The sequence below is a fragment of the Plectropomus leopardus genome, chromosome 9, assembly GCF_008729295.1.
Source record: "Plectropomus leopardus isolate mb chromosome 9, YSFRI_Pleo_2.0, whole genome shotgun sequence".
NCBI lineage: Eukaryota > Metazoa > Chordata > Actinopteri > Perciformes > Serranidae > Plectropomus > Plectropomus leopardus.
Window position 1 is genome coordinate 19552984 of NC_056471.1, and position 16594 is coordinate 19569577.

Sequence of the window (16594 nt, forward strand, 5' to 3'; positions counted from 1 at the left end):
GATCACTGCATGATTCATTAAGTGCAGACAAACTGTTCGTCAACAACACATGGAGAGAGAGAGAGACAAAAAAAGTCTTTTTATTGTCTCTGTCTGCATACCAATGTTGTGCCACTGCCAACAACAACAGCAGAACCTCATCACTTATTCATCAAAAAGAAATGAGGAGCGATAGCATGGGGTTTAAACATGCTTCATTGACTCTTAAGCAAATGATTAAAAGAAACTATGTTTTTACGCCCTGTTTGTACCCATTCTCCTGCATGATGTCGATGTCAAGATGCAAGTTTAATTATTGACGCGTAACGTTTTGAGGTGAGTTTCACAGTAATGTCGCTCTTTAGAGTAAAGGAGAGGAGAAAGGAAAGGAGGACAAATGAGGAGAAAGAAGGTAGAAATGTTGGGAAAGGAAAGAGGAAGATAAAAGAAAGAGAGAGCAGGGTTGAGAGGGCAAGCAGAGGAAGAGGATGTGAGTGTTAGCGTGACAGCCAGTGATCTCTTTGACCGAAACAGGCACTGTGCAGGGAAAAAAAAAACGCTCAGCAATAATGCAATACAACACAGACAGGGAATTTATTTTTAAAAAAGAGAGATTTGGTGGAGTGAGAGAAGTGTGTGCACACAGTAAAAAATCTCTGAAGGGCTTTGAGCATGACCTGGTTTCCTCTCCTCCTTGTTTGCATCACATTGTATTGGTGCTGAAGATATGATCAAACACAGAGTGAGTCAGCTTTCAGTGTGTCAGCGCACACAGCAGCGATGCAGCGCTGTTCTCCTGGGGTTCTCTTTGGGGAGTTATCTTCTCTTCAGTCTTAGGAAAAGACGGGTTGACTTGATGATGTGTAGGATGTGCTTCTTTCTTTGGAGGCCTCTCTCCTTATCGCAATATTTGGTGTAGGATGGTTCAAGCTGTCGCTGCGCTTAATGACATTCGGAGTAATGTGCAGCGCTCTTGAAAAAAATTGAGCGAATGGCATGATTCTTGAGCGTTTGTGATGATTGCTGTTGAGCTAACACACTTCACTGTTATCCATTCAGTGCCAGATAGCTGGCTGGATATTAATAGGCAGCAGAGAAGAGGCACTCAGTGAGGCTGTTTGGCAAAGAGCATTTCCACCCCAGAAAACACTTTGATATTGAATAGATGGTGATACAATGGCAACTGAAATGAAATGTAAAGCAAAAGAAAAAGCTGAGATGATACTCACAGGCGTGTAGATTTGCTCCACAATACCTACACGCTGTTTGTCTCAAATACAAGCTGTATTAATATGCCAAAATATGTTCCAATCATTTGTGCTGACTTGGTGTAACTTGTCTCCTGCACATCACTGACTCTGTTTACATGCACAGTAATATTTCACCACCAGTAATTATGTAAACAACATATTCAATTTGGATCTTCCAACTGAGACTAGCCATTATTTTGCAAGGCTGAGGTAGAGATGCATGGCCAAAATAAAAGCCCACATTTGTGGGCAGAAGTAGAAACACACCTACTATTAAAGGTCCAGGGTGTTGGGTGGTGCTGTTTATATCTACGCATAAGCATGTCACAAAGTCCACCATGTTTTTTTACAATACTTGGCACATGAACTACTACACAGCTAGATGCCACAAATCCTTCACGCTGGGCCTTTAAACATTATATCTGATGATGATTATAACTGATGCACACAAGACCGACCTTTTTAAGATGGTGTTTGAAGGAATAAAAAAGGAAGGCGATGTCCATACAGTTGAACAAGCCACTGCCGCTTGAAAACTGAAAAAAATCTCACTTTGACACAAAAAAGCGAAAGGGCACAAGAGACTCCAGCTGTTCCACTTTTCCATTTTTTGACATGGTAAACAACATGTTAGGGCACATTAAACTGAGTATGCACGGCTGCATGTAAACGGAAATATTACTGGAATATTCATTTTTAATTAGCCATGTGAACAGCTTAATGGGAATTTTGTCTTTTTGAAATAAGGGTAACAAATAGAATATTCTGCGCGTGTAAATGGAGACGCTGTCATCTTTACTCTCTCATAACAATCAGTTAGCCTCTATTTTTGTGCATGTGCTACTTCATGTTCATCGCCTCGTTGCTTAAATTTTCAAAAGTTACCACTTTATAAAGGAAAAGCCAGCTATATTATGCAATGTTGTTTTTTTTTATCATGTCCCCATTTCACTCTAGGCACCATTTTGTTGTATGATAAGTTTTTTCCCTCTTGTTCAAGTGGACTTCTCAAAGGATGCTTTTTTTTTTTTTCTTTTGCCACTGTACAAGTTTTAAGGGAAAGTTTCATTTAATTCCCAGGGAGCCTCCTCTTTCATACTTACATGATAAATCCTTAAAGGCTTGTGCACTTGAGACTTGGAACTTTGTCAGTGTTGCGAAGTTCTTGATGTTGCGTTTAACATCTCTCCTCTGAATTCGTCTTGCAGCTTGACAGTTGATCAGATTTTGTGTCATTCCATCTGACTCTGTCCCACTTTATCTCACTCTTAAGATCTGTGTTCTCGGTTCATCTCACCCCTCTGAAACACAGATTGTGTTGTGACAAGGCGTGTTCTTTGGCAGCTTTTTAATGAGGGCACTAACTAGTAAGCGTATGTCGCCTCACTCGTACACTGTATCTCCCGGTAGGGAACTCATCATCCAGACACAGCTAATGTAGAGTAAGCATTGTTTGAGGAAGCAGTCAAAGCAGCAGCCAGTTTCTCCAACCCCTGGAATCGCGTTGCCAGCTGGGAGGAAACTAAATTAGCTCACTGATAAGGTTGTAAGTGTTTCCGTATTAGGACTGATGGAAAAAGGAAAGAAACGCATCAGACTGAAGCCCAGTGGGTTTTAATACTCAGACATGTATGTCTACTGATTCAGCATTGAGCTGTAAGTCATTAGCCAGACCTGTCTGGGTTTATGTACACTGAGGCTGATCCCACTGTGTGCGGAATAAGAATCGGATGTGTGGAGATGGCTGTAATGCTGTTAAATCCTTTGTATCAGGTCTCATCTCATCTTTCTTTACCTTTCTACCGGAGCGTCAGTGAGATCGAAGAGTCCACTGGTTTTGTTTGTCTTTGCGATATTTCTAAAGCCATTTGCGGTTCCTCTCAGCCAAAGATGGGGACATCAATGCAGTGGGATAATGGCATATAATGGAATAAAAAAACTCACCTTCACAAAGTTGTTTTTGTATGTGCTGTGCTTTTAACATTAACCCATCATTTTTAAATCTTTATAAAATGTTCATGTCCTCCTATTATCTGTCAAGTCCATTAATTTCAGTGAACAGGCAGCAAAGCTCTCAACCAAGTGCTAATGTTAGCATGCTAACATGCTCAAGTTCGGCAAGTATTATATTAACCATGTTCACCAGCTTAGGTTAGCATTTTGTATTCTAACATTTGATAATCAGCACTAAACATGGAGTGGTACTAATGCTGACGGAAATATAATTGCAAATATTATTAGATTTTCTCAACAACATTTTTTGTTGCACTCTCACGTTTAATTGGAGCAGTGCTTTCACTTCCATGTTGTGTTACATTCCTGTTAATGTACAAGTCTCAACAAAGTAAGACCGATCTTCATTCACAGTGCATCTCTTAGATGCAAACCACAACTTAAATTGTACCAAAACTTTTTAACCATAACTAAATTAACATAGCACTGCTCTAACTTACACATTGTTCCACATTCCTGTTAATTAACATATTGTGTCAAAATAAGACTTAAAATAAGGTTCTTTTTCACTTTTGACTCTCCCAGAACATTTGACCAAATAGAAAGCATTTGCATTTGTTATTTCAGCTCATCTTTGGAAGAAAAGGTTGGTTGTGTCTGTTTGCAGCTCAGACACAAGTCTCATGCACTCTAAATCCAAGATACTCCCGAAAAACAGATGAAGATTTGTATAGAAGGACTAGCTCTTCGCCCTCTCTGCTCCAAACATTTGATTTATGTTTTGCCCGTCTGCGCTCTGTTGTATATTACTCCTCTTTTCTACTCTGCATTGCAGCTGCAACATTCAGGTAAACTTTTTGTGGGAGGCCAAAATCATGATCAAGATTAATATTTGATTTAATATGTAGCCCAAATACACATTGAAATTTGGACTGTTATATGGCAAGTCAGATGATTATCAGAGTCTTTAGATTGCATTGCTTGAAAACTATGTCTGTACAAAATTATTTGCCAATTTATCTAGTAGATATTAAAACCTTTAACAGGATATGTGAAACTGTGACTTGATGGTGGTACTAGATAAAAAGTCAGGGGAACACCTTAGTCTTTGGGTTTTATCCTCCAGGTACCATGAAAGTCTGCACAAAATTTTCATAGAAAAACATTGAATAGTTGTTCAGATATTTCAGGCTGGGCTAAAGTTATTGATTAACAGACAGCACACAAAAAGTAGACAGAAACAGAATCCATTTACCTCTTTATCAGGACTGTCTAGGTTTATCTACAAACACATATATCATAATCTGTGATAATATCAGTGCCGATTATCCAGTGATTAATGTTATGTAAGTAAATCTGGCTCACGTATAAAAGTTAACATGAAAACTTGAAGGACCTAAAGAGCCATTCTTCAAAATCATTGCCAGTGAAACACTTCTAATTATCACCTCTTTCTGACATAATATCCTTGATAGATGTCTGGCAGTTTCTTTTACTCTATCCATAAAGCCACTCTTCCCTGTTTTAGAGATAGGTGCCAGTTGGGTGTCATAAATTTCAGGGAACTGTCCCAGAATCTGCGGACAGCATCAGAGATAAAGCTGTCACAGTGAATCCCTGCATCTGTTTGAGAAGATCATGTCTGAGAGACAGCAGTGAGGCGAGCAGAGAGGAGGTGTGGCGAGAGAGAAATTGAAGTGGTCAGTGAGGAGCAGACAGAATGGGGACCAGAGGTATGATAGAAAGAAGTGGACAAAAGTAAAGTGTGAGGAGACCGGAGAGGCTGATGGGAGTGGAATGAGAACAGAATTGATTCAAGATGTGAAGGTTTTGGTGTCAGCAAAAGGTTAACAGCTGTTCCCAACCTGGACTGGTCCTCAGTAAGTTTGAATTGGAGCCACTTTGCCTGGAGTATGTCGTGGTAGAAGCCATACATTGTTCATCTGTCGGTGCTTGTTGCTGTAGGGCAGCATAGTTTCTTTATAATGTTGATATACCACAATATGGCAAATTTATGCAAAATCACACCTGAAAAAATAATCCTCAGTACATTAAAATGTGTTCATGTGGGGTTTTTTTACTGTTGTATTTAATTACAGTTTGCTTAGAATCTTTAAATTGCAGTATTAACAGTGTAACAGTATTTTGTATATGATCATGTCACAGTGACACAATTACACTGAAAGTCATTATCAACTAATTCTAAATTATCTCTCAGCCCCAGTGCATCGATTTGACTGTGGCAGTTAATAAAAAATGATCTATGTTGAGGGCATACTGGGCTGTTATACACGCTCACACTTCATGAGAGTTAGCTCAAAATTTACTTCACACAGATTAAAATGAACTAGTTCACATTCACAGTTCACAATTTTAATTATGAATTAAGTCCAAAGTCCCCCAAAAATATTTTTTTTATGTTCATGTTCAGATATGTTCTTGTTAATTAAATTAAATTAAATCTGATGATCATCATTCCCCTGGAGATTTCTCCCAAGACTGATCTGATCCTTCAATTTGATGAGTTGTTTCAAATTCCTTGTCAGTATGGCTGATGTTTGGACTTTTTTTTCATACCTTGGCAGATGCAATTTGCATGTAAATGTAAGATTTTTTTTTTTTCCAGTTGGAATCTGTATTTTTATGCTCATAAAAGTCCTTCAAATGTCCATATGAACTGGCTCCAGCAGTTCTGGTAGCTGCTTTGTTTGAAATACCATTGGCACCAGCCATACCAATGTTGTGTCAGGATGATGGGTGCCATTAATCCTTGGGTGCCCTCATAGGAGCGTGGTTAACTGCTGCGAGAGAGACTGATACTCATGATGCATACTGATGTATTAAGTTCACTGTTCACCAAAAATATGAGCCCGCTCAAGCTTTTTTAGCGCATTAATGCACACCACTGTGGACCTTTGTTGTGTCATTCACTTATTTTCTGTCGACTTTCAACTATAGATTAAAAGCATAAAATGCCCCAAGCTGATTATTAAAACAATTATCTTAAGTTACTTATCATTGGTCTGATTAGTGCATTTGCAAAGTGTTAGAATCATGATACAAGCATGAAAACCATTATTATTTTACCATTATATAAAATGAATACATGTTGATCTGCTGAATCAATTGATGCACCTGCCATAGTGTGTATGGAAACTGTGGGATCTCCACAAATTAAAGTATGTGGGCTTAAACAATGCTTGTTCACGCAGCTTGAGTCTGTACGTATTCACAGTTTAAGAAAATAAATTGGGATTTGTCATGTCAGGGAGAGCGGATAATTTAGCATTGTTCGCCAGGGCTTCTGATGTTATTATTGTGACAAAGACATTGCTTTATCAGGACTGAATGAGCATTGCAACATCATTAAAACTCTCACACACACGATTCAGTTCATCCATCTGGAGTCAACAGATTTTCTCAAAATCATACAATGGAGAGAGATTCCAATGTTTTATCACAATATCAGGTGACTGTAAGACTTGCCCCCCTATTTGGGCTTCAGCACACCTCTGCGTGATCGACAACATCTGAGTTACTCTGCGTGGCCACACACATCAGCCACGTCATCATTAGCTGGAACAGCAGAGTGGGTGGTGAATGATGATCGACATTTGAGGCCAGATTTTTTGCTATACAGTTAATTCTATTTCACTTTAGCTTGTAAGTAATACAGCGCTCATTTCAACTGTATAAAAATATGGGCGATAAATTTAATCTTGACATAATGCAGAGCTGTACTCAACATAATGATGTATAGGAGCATACAGTATGTGCCTTGTTTAACCCTCCTGTGGTGGAAGACATGTTGAAGTCTTTCTGATTTAGGTTTGCAATTGACAACTTTTTGCATTTAACGATTCTGCTGTCAGATCGCACTCTGTGGGCTACATTTTAATCATAATGGTCTTGATGGGCTTATTCAATACTATTCAGTTGTTAATTATGTCTGCATTTCATCTTCTTTCCTAATAGAGTGTAATTATGGATGCTGATGCCAACACGTGCCTCTGATGTTCTTTATTCTATCTGATGTTATTATTTTGGCCTTCTGAGATAATGAGAGGACGGCACTGAATGGGGTGCACTGAAATGTCAGCTGCATTACCGTGAAGATGAATGTGCAGCACAGTGAGAATAGATATGCACTAACAGGATGGATTAATAATATATGACAGATCTTGTTGGCTAAATTTGGGGACAATTATGCCAATATAAAATGGTAATCCCAATTAGTCTACAAAATATCAACCAATAAGATCCCTTTATTGAACTTTATGGCGTTTAGATTGTAGTTTCTTTCCCTCAGTCGGTGTTTTGTCTCATTTTCACAACCTTTTTGATAGCAGCTGAAAAGTGTTTGACACTGAAAAGTGTTTTCAATCTTGCTGTGGTTGTTCTTCACATATTCCAATAATAGACCTATACTTTAACATGGGGTTGGCGCTGTGATTCCAGTGCACCTGCAGAGGAGCCTGATGAATAGGGAGATACGCAGTAGGTGACAGTGTTTTTGTTAGCAAGGAGGGGATAACAGTGTCAGGAGCTGGCAGAGGAAGAGAAGGTGGGGGAGGTTCTTGAGTGAGGTGAAAGAGGAGGAAAACAGAGATGAAGACTGCTTCCGTAACTCTCAGCTGCCAAGTATAGCTCGGTTGTAATTCACAGTGATCCTGGACGGCTGAATTTATCCTGTTTAATTACTAACCTGCAGTCATAAGATTACTCTTTGCAGAATTAATTGTGTGTGTGTGTGTGTGTGTGTGTGTGTGTGTGTGTGTGTGAGAGAATAATGAGGCTTAAGTGGATCGGTGCGTTGTAATGAGCTTTGTGAGATGTTGAGAGGAACTTGGTTGTTGGGGTGAGTAGTTTGATAGTCTGCAGCGCGATATAAAAGTCAAAACCCTGTCAAATTTAGGGGCAAGGAACTAATCAGAGAGCAGATTAATCACACTGTGGAGTTGGAGTTTCATACTGTACTCAGTATGAGAATGCACTGAATTTAATGAAATGACCTTATTTTTATCGGTAAAAAAGTAAAATGACAAAATCAACTTGTAGTAAAACTATCTATAATGATGTGAAAAAAACTCATTGGAGACATTCAAGGTGATATTGTAATTGAAATCAACTCACTGATTTGCAGAGGTGGGATCAAGTTATTGTTTTGCAGGTCACAAGTAAATACCATCTCTTTGCACTTAAGTCCCAAGTAACAATATATTACATTCATAAAACTCATGACCGCTTTTTAAATTTGTCGTAAAGTCGTTGCGTCTGTAATTTTCCACTCACATACTGCAGTCCATTTTTGTTCACCTCCAGATAGTTTTTGAACGTGAACAAATTCATCTTCGATATGATTTTTTTTCCTACTGGCACTCAGTAGCAAACTTAAGTTCATCATCTGTCTCATCTGCAACTTGACTGGATGACTGGTTCAGACAAAGTGAATCTAGGGAATAAAGTGTCGACTTGCTGGAAATCAAGAGCATTAATGTTAGTTGCTTCAAAAAATAAAACAAAATAAATTGATGCATGGCATTCTTTTCAAATAATATAGGCTACGTTTTTATTTTTGAACTTGGGGAAAGGTATCAAGTATTTTCAAGTCAAAAGGCTCAAGTCCAAGTAAAGTCCAGAGTCACTGGTGTTTAAGTCCAAACTGAGTTGCAAATCTTTTTGTATTTTGTCAAGTCTAAAATCATCAAATTTGTGACTCAAGTCTGACTCGAGTCCAATTCATGTGATTCAAGTATTAATTTCATTCTCACAATAAATTTTTAAGAAGCGTAAATCCAAAATGTACAGACTGTTTTAGATCCTCAAATTTACACGACCATTCAGTATAGTTGTGAGCTTTTAAATCTGATTAAATCTGAAATGAGCGTACCTTTGTGTGTCTGGGTGCTGAAGGAATGATTATATCGTCACAAATGCTGGTATGATCTTTGATTTATATTGAAGTTGGAGCAGTGACAGGGTATCTCCTCACAGTGTTTTCTCTGGTGTATTAGGTTTGCCAGCTCAGCAGTGCTCCCCAGTGCACTGCAAAAATACTCACCAGTGGTTCTGTGACAGCAAATACTGTAGCATCTACTGAGGCAGTTAAAGCAGCAGTGTTGTTTGTGTATTTTAGTGGCCTTAAAGGCCATGCTTGATGGCAAGCCTCTATTTGATGTGTTAGTGGAATTCCTCCACTCCGGTGTGTTTTTTTTTTTTTTTTGGATGCTTCTGAAGCTGCCAGTTTGATTGAAAGCTTCCCACAGTCATCGCGCTGGGTTGTATTTCTTACTGAGTATATTCTGGAGTAAATGTGTGATTGTTTTTTGATGTTCTGAACTGGCTCCCGCAGTCAAAATAATGGTGACTCCTGTCATCACTGTGGCAGAGTTGCACTCACAGCGCAACTCTGTGTGAGTACAACTTTGTGGCAACTTTATCTTAGATGGCACAGGGGGACTTTTTTTTTTTTTACATCTTTACATCAGTGTGCAGCCACATAGTGTACCACTTTTATGTGGGAATCCTGATAAAGTACAACTCTTTGAGCAGACAAAGCAGTGATAAGGTTTCTCTCTGTGTTTGCCAATCATAACACGCAGTAAAGTTTTGCCTCATTCAGAGGAGCAACATGGTTTCTGACTCCAGCTCGTGTTTACAGACCTTTAGATTGAATTTGCTGGTAGGACAGGAACTCCGGCCAACTCAGTGCTAGACCATTAGTGTCTAAATTGTCCCTTAGCTGTGAAGCAGAAGCAAAACATCTAAACTTTTATCATTTGAAGCCCTTCATTAGATCTTTCGGAAGCTTTTGGTATCGTTATAATTGTATTTTACAACCGGCAAAACTGTTGGTAGCTGTTCAGTGTTCCAATTCAGCAAACACCCTTGGTGTCTGAGTAACACCCACCCACACAAGTTTGAAGTTGCTGGCTGTTCGTTTAGTGTTAGCCTGAGATGGTGAACTGATGATGAGTTGCCTTGGCAACTTTGGTCCTAAAATAATCACAGAATCTATTAAATCGGCGCGGTGTAAGCAAATTCTGTCAGTGAATTAATGAGTGTCTACACAGGCCCCTTATTGGGAGCTTTTTTAATGAAGACTTGAATATTGCAACAATCCTTAGCCTATTTCTTGTTCATAATGAGTGAAATAAACATGTTGTAGAAAAAAAAGGTGTGACTCTATGAATTTCTTGCAGTATTTTCTCAGCATATTATGGGCTTTCCTGTATAATAAGACACTAGTGTTACTCACAAGAACAAGTGGTGGTTTAAATTCAGCAGCAGTGTTTTTAAAGCTGTGATAGACTTTCCCTCTAGCAAGGAGCAGAACCTCTTATAGAATGACAAATGAAATATCTTATCACCTTCATTGCCCACTAAATGGGGACTGTGGACCAATCGGTGTATCTACTGTATGCATTCCAAGGATCCCTGGATCAATGTATGCTTTGTAATGTAAAACGATTTCTCGTCTTTCCAGTGACAGTTAAAGAGATGAAATTCACTTATCTCAGTTCATCACACACTAATTCTAATCCAGAAGCGCATCTTGTTAGAGGCGGCTTTTCCACGTGTGCAGAATGCTTAATGAAATGGAAAAACAAATGATGTGCTCCGCATGTAAGTGATGGTTTGACTCGTCATGGAATCCAGTTTTGAAATATTAAAACGCTTGCTACAAACAAAATGAGAGAAAGCAAAAGTGTTGTATATTGTGTTTGTTTGAAAATAAAGCATAAGGCCAGGTAAGTGGGATTTAATGAGTGTGTGTGAGGGAGCCTCATGTTCACATATGTGCCTGCTTCTGTCTCCAGGTGAACACAGCCATGCATGAAGCCAAGCTGGTGGAGGAGTGCGATGAGCTTGTGGAGATCATCCGCCAGAGAAAACAGGTCATCGCTGTGAAGATCAAAGAATCCAAGGTAAAATATCGCTACGATGCCTTTACTCTTTCTCAGTTTTTCATGAAGATGGGTGGTCTTAGCCTGTTAAAGCGACACTAACTATTTCACTGCTGTGAATATGGTCTCTCCATAAAACAGGGCTATTTATGCAGTAAAAAGACACAAAAGGTTTGGATATTGGTGCGACATGACCTCAGACAACAATGGGAAATGGCTGTGGCATTTGTGTTTGCTTAGGAGGTAGAAAACCTAACTACCAAAATGCACTGTGCCATACCAGACCAATAAATGCTCCCCAGCTGCTGCGTGACATCATTTGAGTTTCTTGCTAAAAAAAAATAAGGCTGCAGACCTGGTACAAACAATTCCAAATTACAGTTAGACAGTGAGCTAAAATATCATATCATATTTGATCAGCACTGCTTAGTTTTACTGTTTGATCTCAGTATTTTCAGCCTCTGTTTTTTAAATGCAGTAAGCAGTATGGTGCCTACATCCAATTCACAAATTATCATATTACAGCTAAACAGTGCACTAGAATATGTTTGTGAAGACCTTTTAGTCAAGAAATAGGCAGTACCGTTATAGAATCTTGGTTTGGTCAGCGTTGCATGGTAGTGGGCATACGAAAATGCGAAAGTACAACCTGTAGTTTAAGCAACAGCCTCAGAGCCTGGGAATATCTGGCGTATTTGAGCAGCGAGAGTTAGTTGATAAGATGGAGGGACGTTTACCATAGTTCATTTACATATACTATCCTCCCTGTTATAAAACAACGCTGGTTGACAATCATATGTATCCTTGTAAGGGGCATAAGGACAACATGTAAATTTATCTAAATCAGCTACTTAACTGATCTTTTAGCTCTGATTTTGTCTCCAGTAACTCCTGTGAAAGACGCAAAGATGTTTGACTGTCTTCAGCAGGAAGTCACCGACTTTTTGTGTCATTTAATGGCAGGCAGGTAGTGGTCAGTCGGTTTGCTCCTTGAAAGGGTGTTGATGGGATTGGTGGGACTAAACCATACGGTGCATCTATGTGCACATGTGCCTTGAAACTGAAACAGTGAGCTTAAAGTGTCTGAACAGCTCCATAGAGATACAGAGTTTAAGGATAATTTGCCGCATTGCTTTTTTAGGTTTAAAGCAGTAGGATGTGAGATTTATTGAATTCACATTTTTATTCATTGTACATCAATTCAGTTACGTCTCACTGCCTTTTGAAGCATTCAAATTGGCAAATATATTTAAGGAAGCTGTAGGTCACAGTCCACTGGTAGAGAAACTGTGGTTTTATACAAGTTAATGAATATGAGAGCAGCAGCAGCATGGGCAGAATATATTCATCCAGGTCTTTCAGGGTTGTTTCTGTCAGGCTGCTTCTGTAGTTGCCCGCTTGTTTACCCAAACACCCATCACATGGACGCTGTAGGAAAAATGGAAAAGACAAGCAAGGAAAAACAGAGCAGCAATGGCCTCTTCCACATGTAGGCAGCCAACCTGAATGTGTGTGGAAAAAATCTGAGATGGCAGCAAAGACTGTTGTGAACTTGTTTCGGGACTTACTGTACAGACGTCCCTGTGTGTCAGGCTGTGAGGACACGTGCCCATGTGTATATGGGTGGTTTGTTGCCCTATGAGTGCCAAGGGTTTCAGGACAGAGGCTAAATCTTAGCCTCCCAGAGGTGACGTCTTAAGTGCTTGTGGAGGATCCTCTGAGGCAGCAAAAGAGCTTTGTTGAGAGATGAAACATTTCCAAACATTGAACACAAGGACTGAAGTAGGTGTGTGCGTGTGTGTTTGTGTGCGTGTGTGGGTGAGACAGAGAGAGCAAGTGTGTCAGAGTGTGTCCGCAGTGATTGCAGACAAAGAGCAAGGCTTGCTCTCCTGAGAGTCTGGGTCTGTAAAAGGCTGTCTAGCAAAGGGTTAGAGGAGTGAAATGCAAGAGACAGAGGAAAACAGGAACTGAACATAAAACACTAGAGGAGCCCTTGATTGATGTCAGCCTGGAGGTGATGTGTTAATATTTGAGGTTGTTTCAGGGTCAAGAAAGATGGACGAAATGGACCTTGAGTAATTCAAATAATTGGCGGGGGGTTTCCTGAGAAGAGAGGAGACCACAGCCACTAGAGGTCAAGTACACGTAGGTCGTTTTAGGCTTTTTAGACAACAAAACTAGTTTTTCTGTGGTGTTGGAAAGAAAGTGTTCAGAGGTGACTCTGCGACAGAATAACAGGATTATGCAGGCGTGATCATGGTGAGCAGAGCTGTGCAAGGTGCTCCCATTCACTCTCTAAGGAGACTCAGCAGTCATGCCTAATCTCTCCCTGTACAAACAAAACACACACTGTTCCCATGCTCTGGTGTGTGTGAGAGCGTCTTTATCATGTAACTCTGCCTGTCCTCCACCCTTCTCTGCCTTTCATTCTGAAACTATTTTAACTCCTTTAGAGCCTTAAGGATTAACAACTCAAATCTGTTCGGGGTTTTAAGAAATGACTTGATTTCCAAAAACAAACAGCCGTTATGTCATTTTTAACCTCAGTTTGCAAGGTAACAGCTGATAGGGACTGTCCTCCCCAGAAAAATAACAGCATTAAGCATTTGTTTAAATGCGTGAAACAAATGACCCCTTGTGGCTATGCCAATTATGGCTGCTGTTTCTCAGAAAGAATGGAAGTAGTGTGACATTCTGGCACCAAAATCCTCTTAGGGTGGAGGGATGGGTCAGTAGTTTGCTGTGCAAAGCGTGTGACATTAACATGCAATTCTGCTGTTCATACCCAGTTTCTTAGACTTGTTACTGTCAAGGTTGGATGGTATTCCCCAGATCACTGAAAGAAATAGTCCAGTTTCGGAGGATATGCTTGTATTTTGTCAAAATATAGATGAGATGATTAATGCTAGCCTCCTCTGCCTGTAGCTAATGTGTAACTGGAGTAAGCAGCTGATTAGTTTAGTGTAATATAAAGACTGGAAACTGTTCAGTCATATATAGCATATATATACATATATAGTTTGTTTAGTTTAGCCTTTGGCAAGAAAGCAAGTAAACATATTTCTTAGAATGTCAAGCTTTGTCTTCGAGAAAGGATTTTGCATAAATCTAGCCAGATACTTTTAGCTTAGTAAGTATCAAACTGTATAAACTAATTATGAGTGGTTGTAGTGTTTCACTTTTCTATTATTTATGTTTCTTATTTCAAAATAATAATAGTAAAGCTCGGACCTTCATGCTTGTTAGGACAGATACTTCATTGAGTGCTGCAGCAATGAGTCCTAAAACCCACAAATGAGTCAGCATTTTTGCACTTGTGGTTTCCATGTCTCAATGTTAATGGGTTTTTGGATGAGTTTTTGGTTAGAAGCCTGAAATACAGTCTGTGTACAACACAAGCTTATGAGACATTTACATTTTGTTCTACAACATTAAATAGGTCAGTAAATACTAAATTTTATAAAGACGGTTATTGCCAATAAGTAGCTAAATGACTGAATGAGACCACAGACGGTTATCATGCCCAACATGGCTATACAGCCTTATTGTGGTGGTGATATAAAGCCATGGGACCATCGTGTAGTTTGTTTGTAGTGTAAGGTTAGCTTTTTACTTGTGGCGATTGCTTTTTTGCTGCAAAAATCAGAAAATTACAGTTAATTTGTAAAGATTATCTTACTGAACAAAAAACCTGATATTGCCACAAAAGATTTTTTCCACAAAAATCCAAAATCCCATGGAGAAATCCCATTGGCTTTTGTAGACGGACCAGGGCGATGTGAACTTGCAGGTTGGCCTTGAAAAACACATAATCCCTGCAGCACTCTATTGTACACAGGATAGTAGCCTACAAAGTCCTGAAAATCTTCCTCCTTCGTTCTGTATAAATGTTCTGTATCAAGCTGTTATATGCCACCCATGTAAAGCCCTGTCTTTACACTATTGTTGATCAGACAACATTTTCTGACGCACCACTTCCTTTCCTATCCCAGGATTATGAGAGAGGGATGAGTCAGACTTGTCACAAACTGTAATACTGTTTCAGGTTTAGGAGTGAACTCGAGAGCCCACATAGCAGCGATTTTGAGCGAGAACAAAGGAATCAAATTGAGTGAGAGAGGTTATTATTGTGCTTTTATGTGAAGAATAGCAAACACATAAATAAATGTGCTGAGCACAGAACAGGTTTTTGTTTACTCATATTAACTTATTCCTTGTGTGATAAGATTTACATTCTACAGAATATTGTCAGATATTTTTCTTCGCTTGAAATGTCCCACCATCGCAATATTTAAGCTATGATTAAACAGACTATTCAGCTTTAGATGAGGGTGTCTTTACACAAGGTGATACGCTCACAGTCACAGACACTGCCATATTGTCCATTATTCGCAGAGAGGGGGGGAGTAATCATCTCTAAAATTGTTGTTTGCGGCATATGTTGCTAAATAAAAACCCATCCATTAAACCCACCTCGCCTCTTCTCTCTGTGCGGTCACCAACCTGCTCTGAAGTCGTTTATAGTGACAACAGATTATGGTGGACTTGGTGGAAGAGCAGCTAAGACGTCAATTGAAAACTCCATTAAGTCGCCAGCTTAGAGAGGCTTCTAAGCAGCACCAGCTTTCCTAGCAGCAGAAAGCGAATACACATTATATACTGTTTTGATTCTTTGAGAGCTTTTGATGACAAGCTCTTAACCGATTGCCACCCAGTGTGTTTTTTTCTGAATTCTTATTTGCATAATTCAAGCCCTGCAAGCAAAAAAAAAAAAAATGTGTCGCTGAAAATATAAATGACTAATCCCTTAAGGGCACTCATCATAATGTTTCTGCTCGTTTTAGTTTTATTTTAGTGTTTGGAGATTCAAGTTGTTAGCTGTTGGTGAAAGTATGCTTTTTCAGACAATGAAGCATTTTTACTTTACCATTTGCCATTTAAAAGTTCACAAAGGTTTCATTTAATCATCATTGCCAAGAGACTCTCCATACCAGAGCTGGTATTTAATTCAAAAGCTCACCTTTCGTTGACAGTCTTGAAGCTCATGAGCAGCCTGTTATTTTCCTGTGGGGAGTTTCATCAAACTAAGTTCTTTTGGGGAATCAGGATATGAGCTGTAATGAAGATAAATGGATTACTTTAATTTCAAACAAGCATAGAATGGCTTCCTTATGCTCAGTCGGAAGTATTACAGTGCACCCATTGATAAATTATGGAAAAATGGAAAAATGCTGGTTGTTTGTCATGAATTGAGTTAATGTAGGCTTGGTGGGCCAAAATTATACATTTCTTTTCTTAGTTTTCAGAATTTTCAGATGAAATTCCTCCAGCTGGTACATATGAAACATGCACAACAAGTGTATAGAAATATGAGTGTTTACAAGGCAGAAACTATGTTAATGCTGTTTGGTTGGTGAGGGCAACAGCAGTACATCCATAGTGGTTTCCAGTCCATTTTGCAAATCTTCTCAGTAATTTCCTCATTAATAGACAAACACAGACAAA

The 16594-nt window shown here is 39.2% G+C and overlaps 1 protein-coding gene across 4 annotated transcripts in view; it reads left to right on the plus strand.

Annotated features, from left to right (window-relative positions):
- The window catches only part of mid2 (midline 2), a 175970-nt gene that overhangs the window by 124054 nt on the left and 35322 nt on the right, over positions 1–16594 (plus strand). For all 4 annotated transcript variants that reach the window (XM_042493808.1, XM_042493809.1, XM_042493807.1 and 1 more), the window contains one exon: positions 11003–11110. In XM_042493808.1, coding sequence (XP_042349742.1) covers positions 11003–11110 — 108 coding nt within the window. The remainder of the gene's footprint in view (positions 1–11002; positions 11111–16594) is intronic.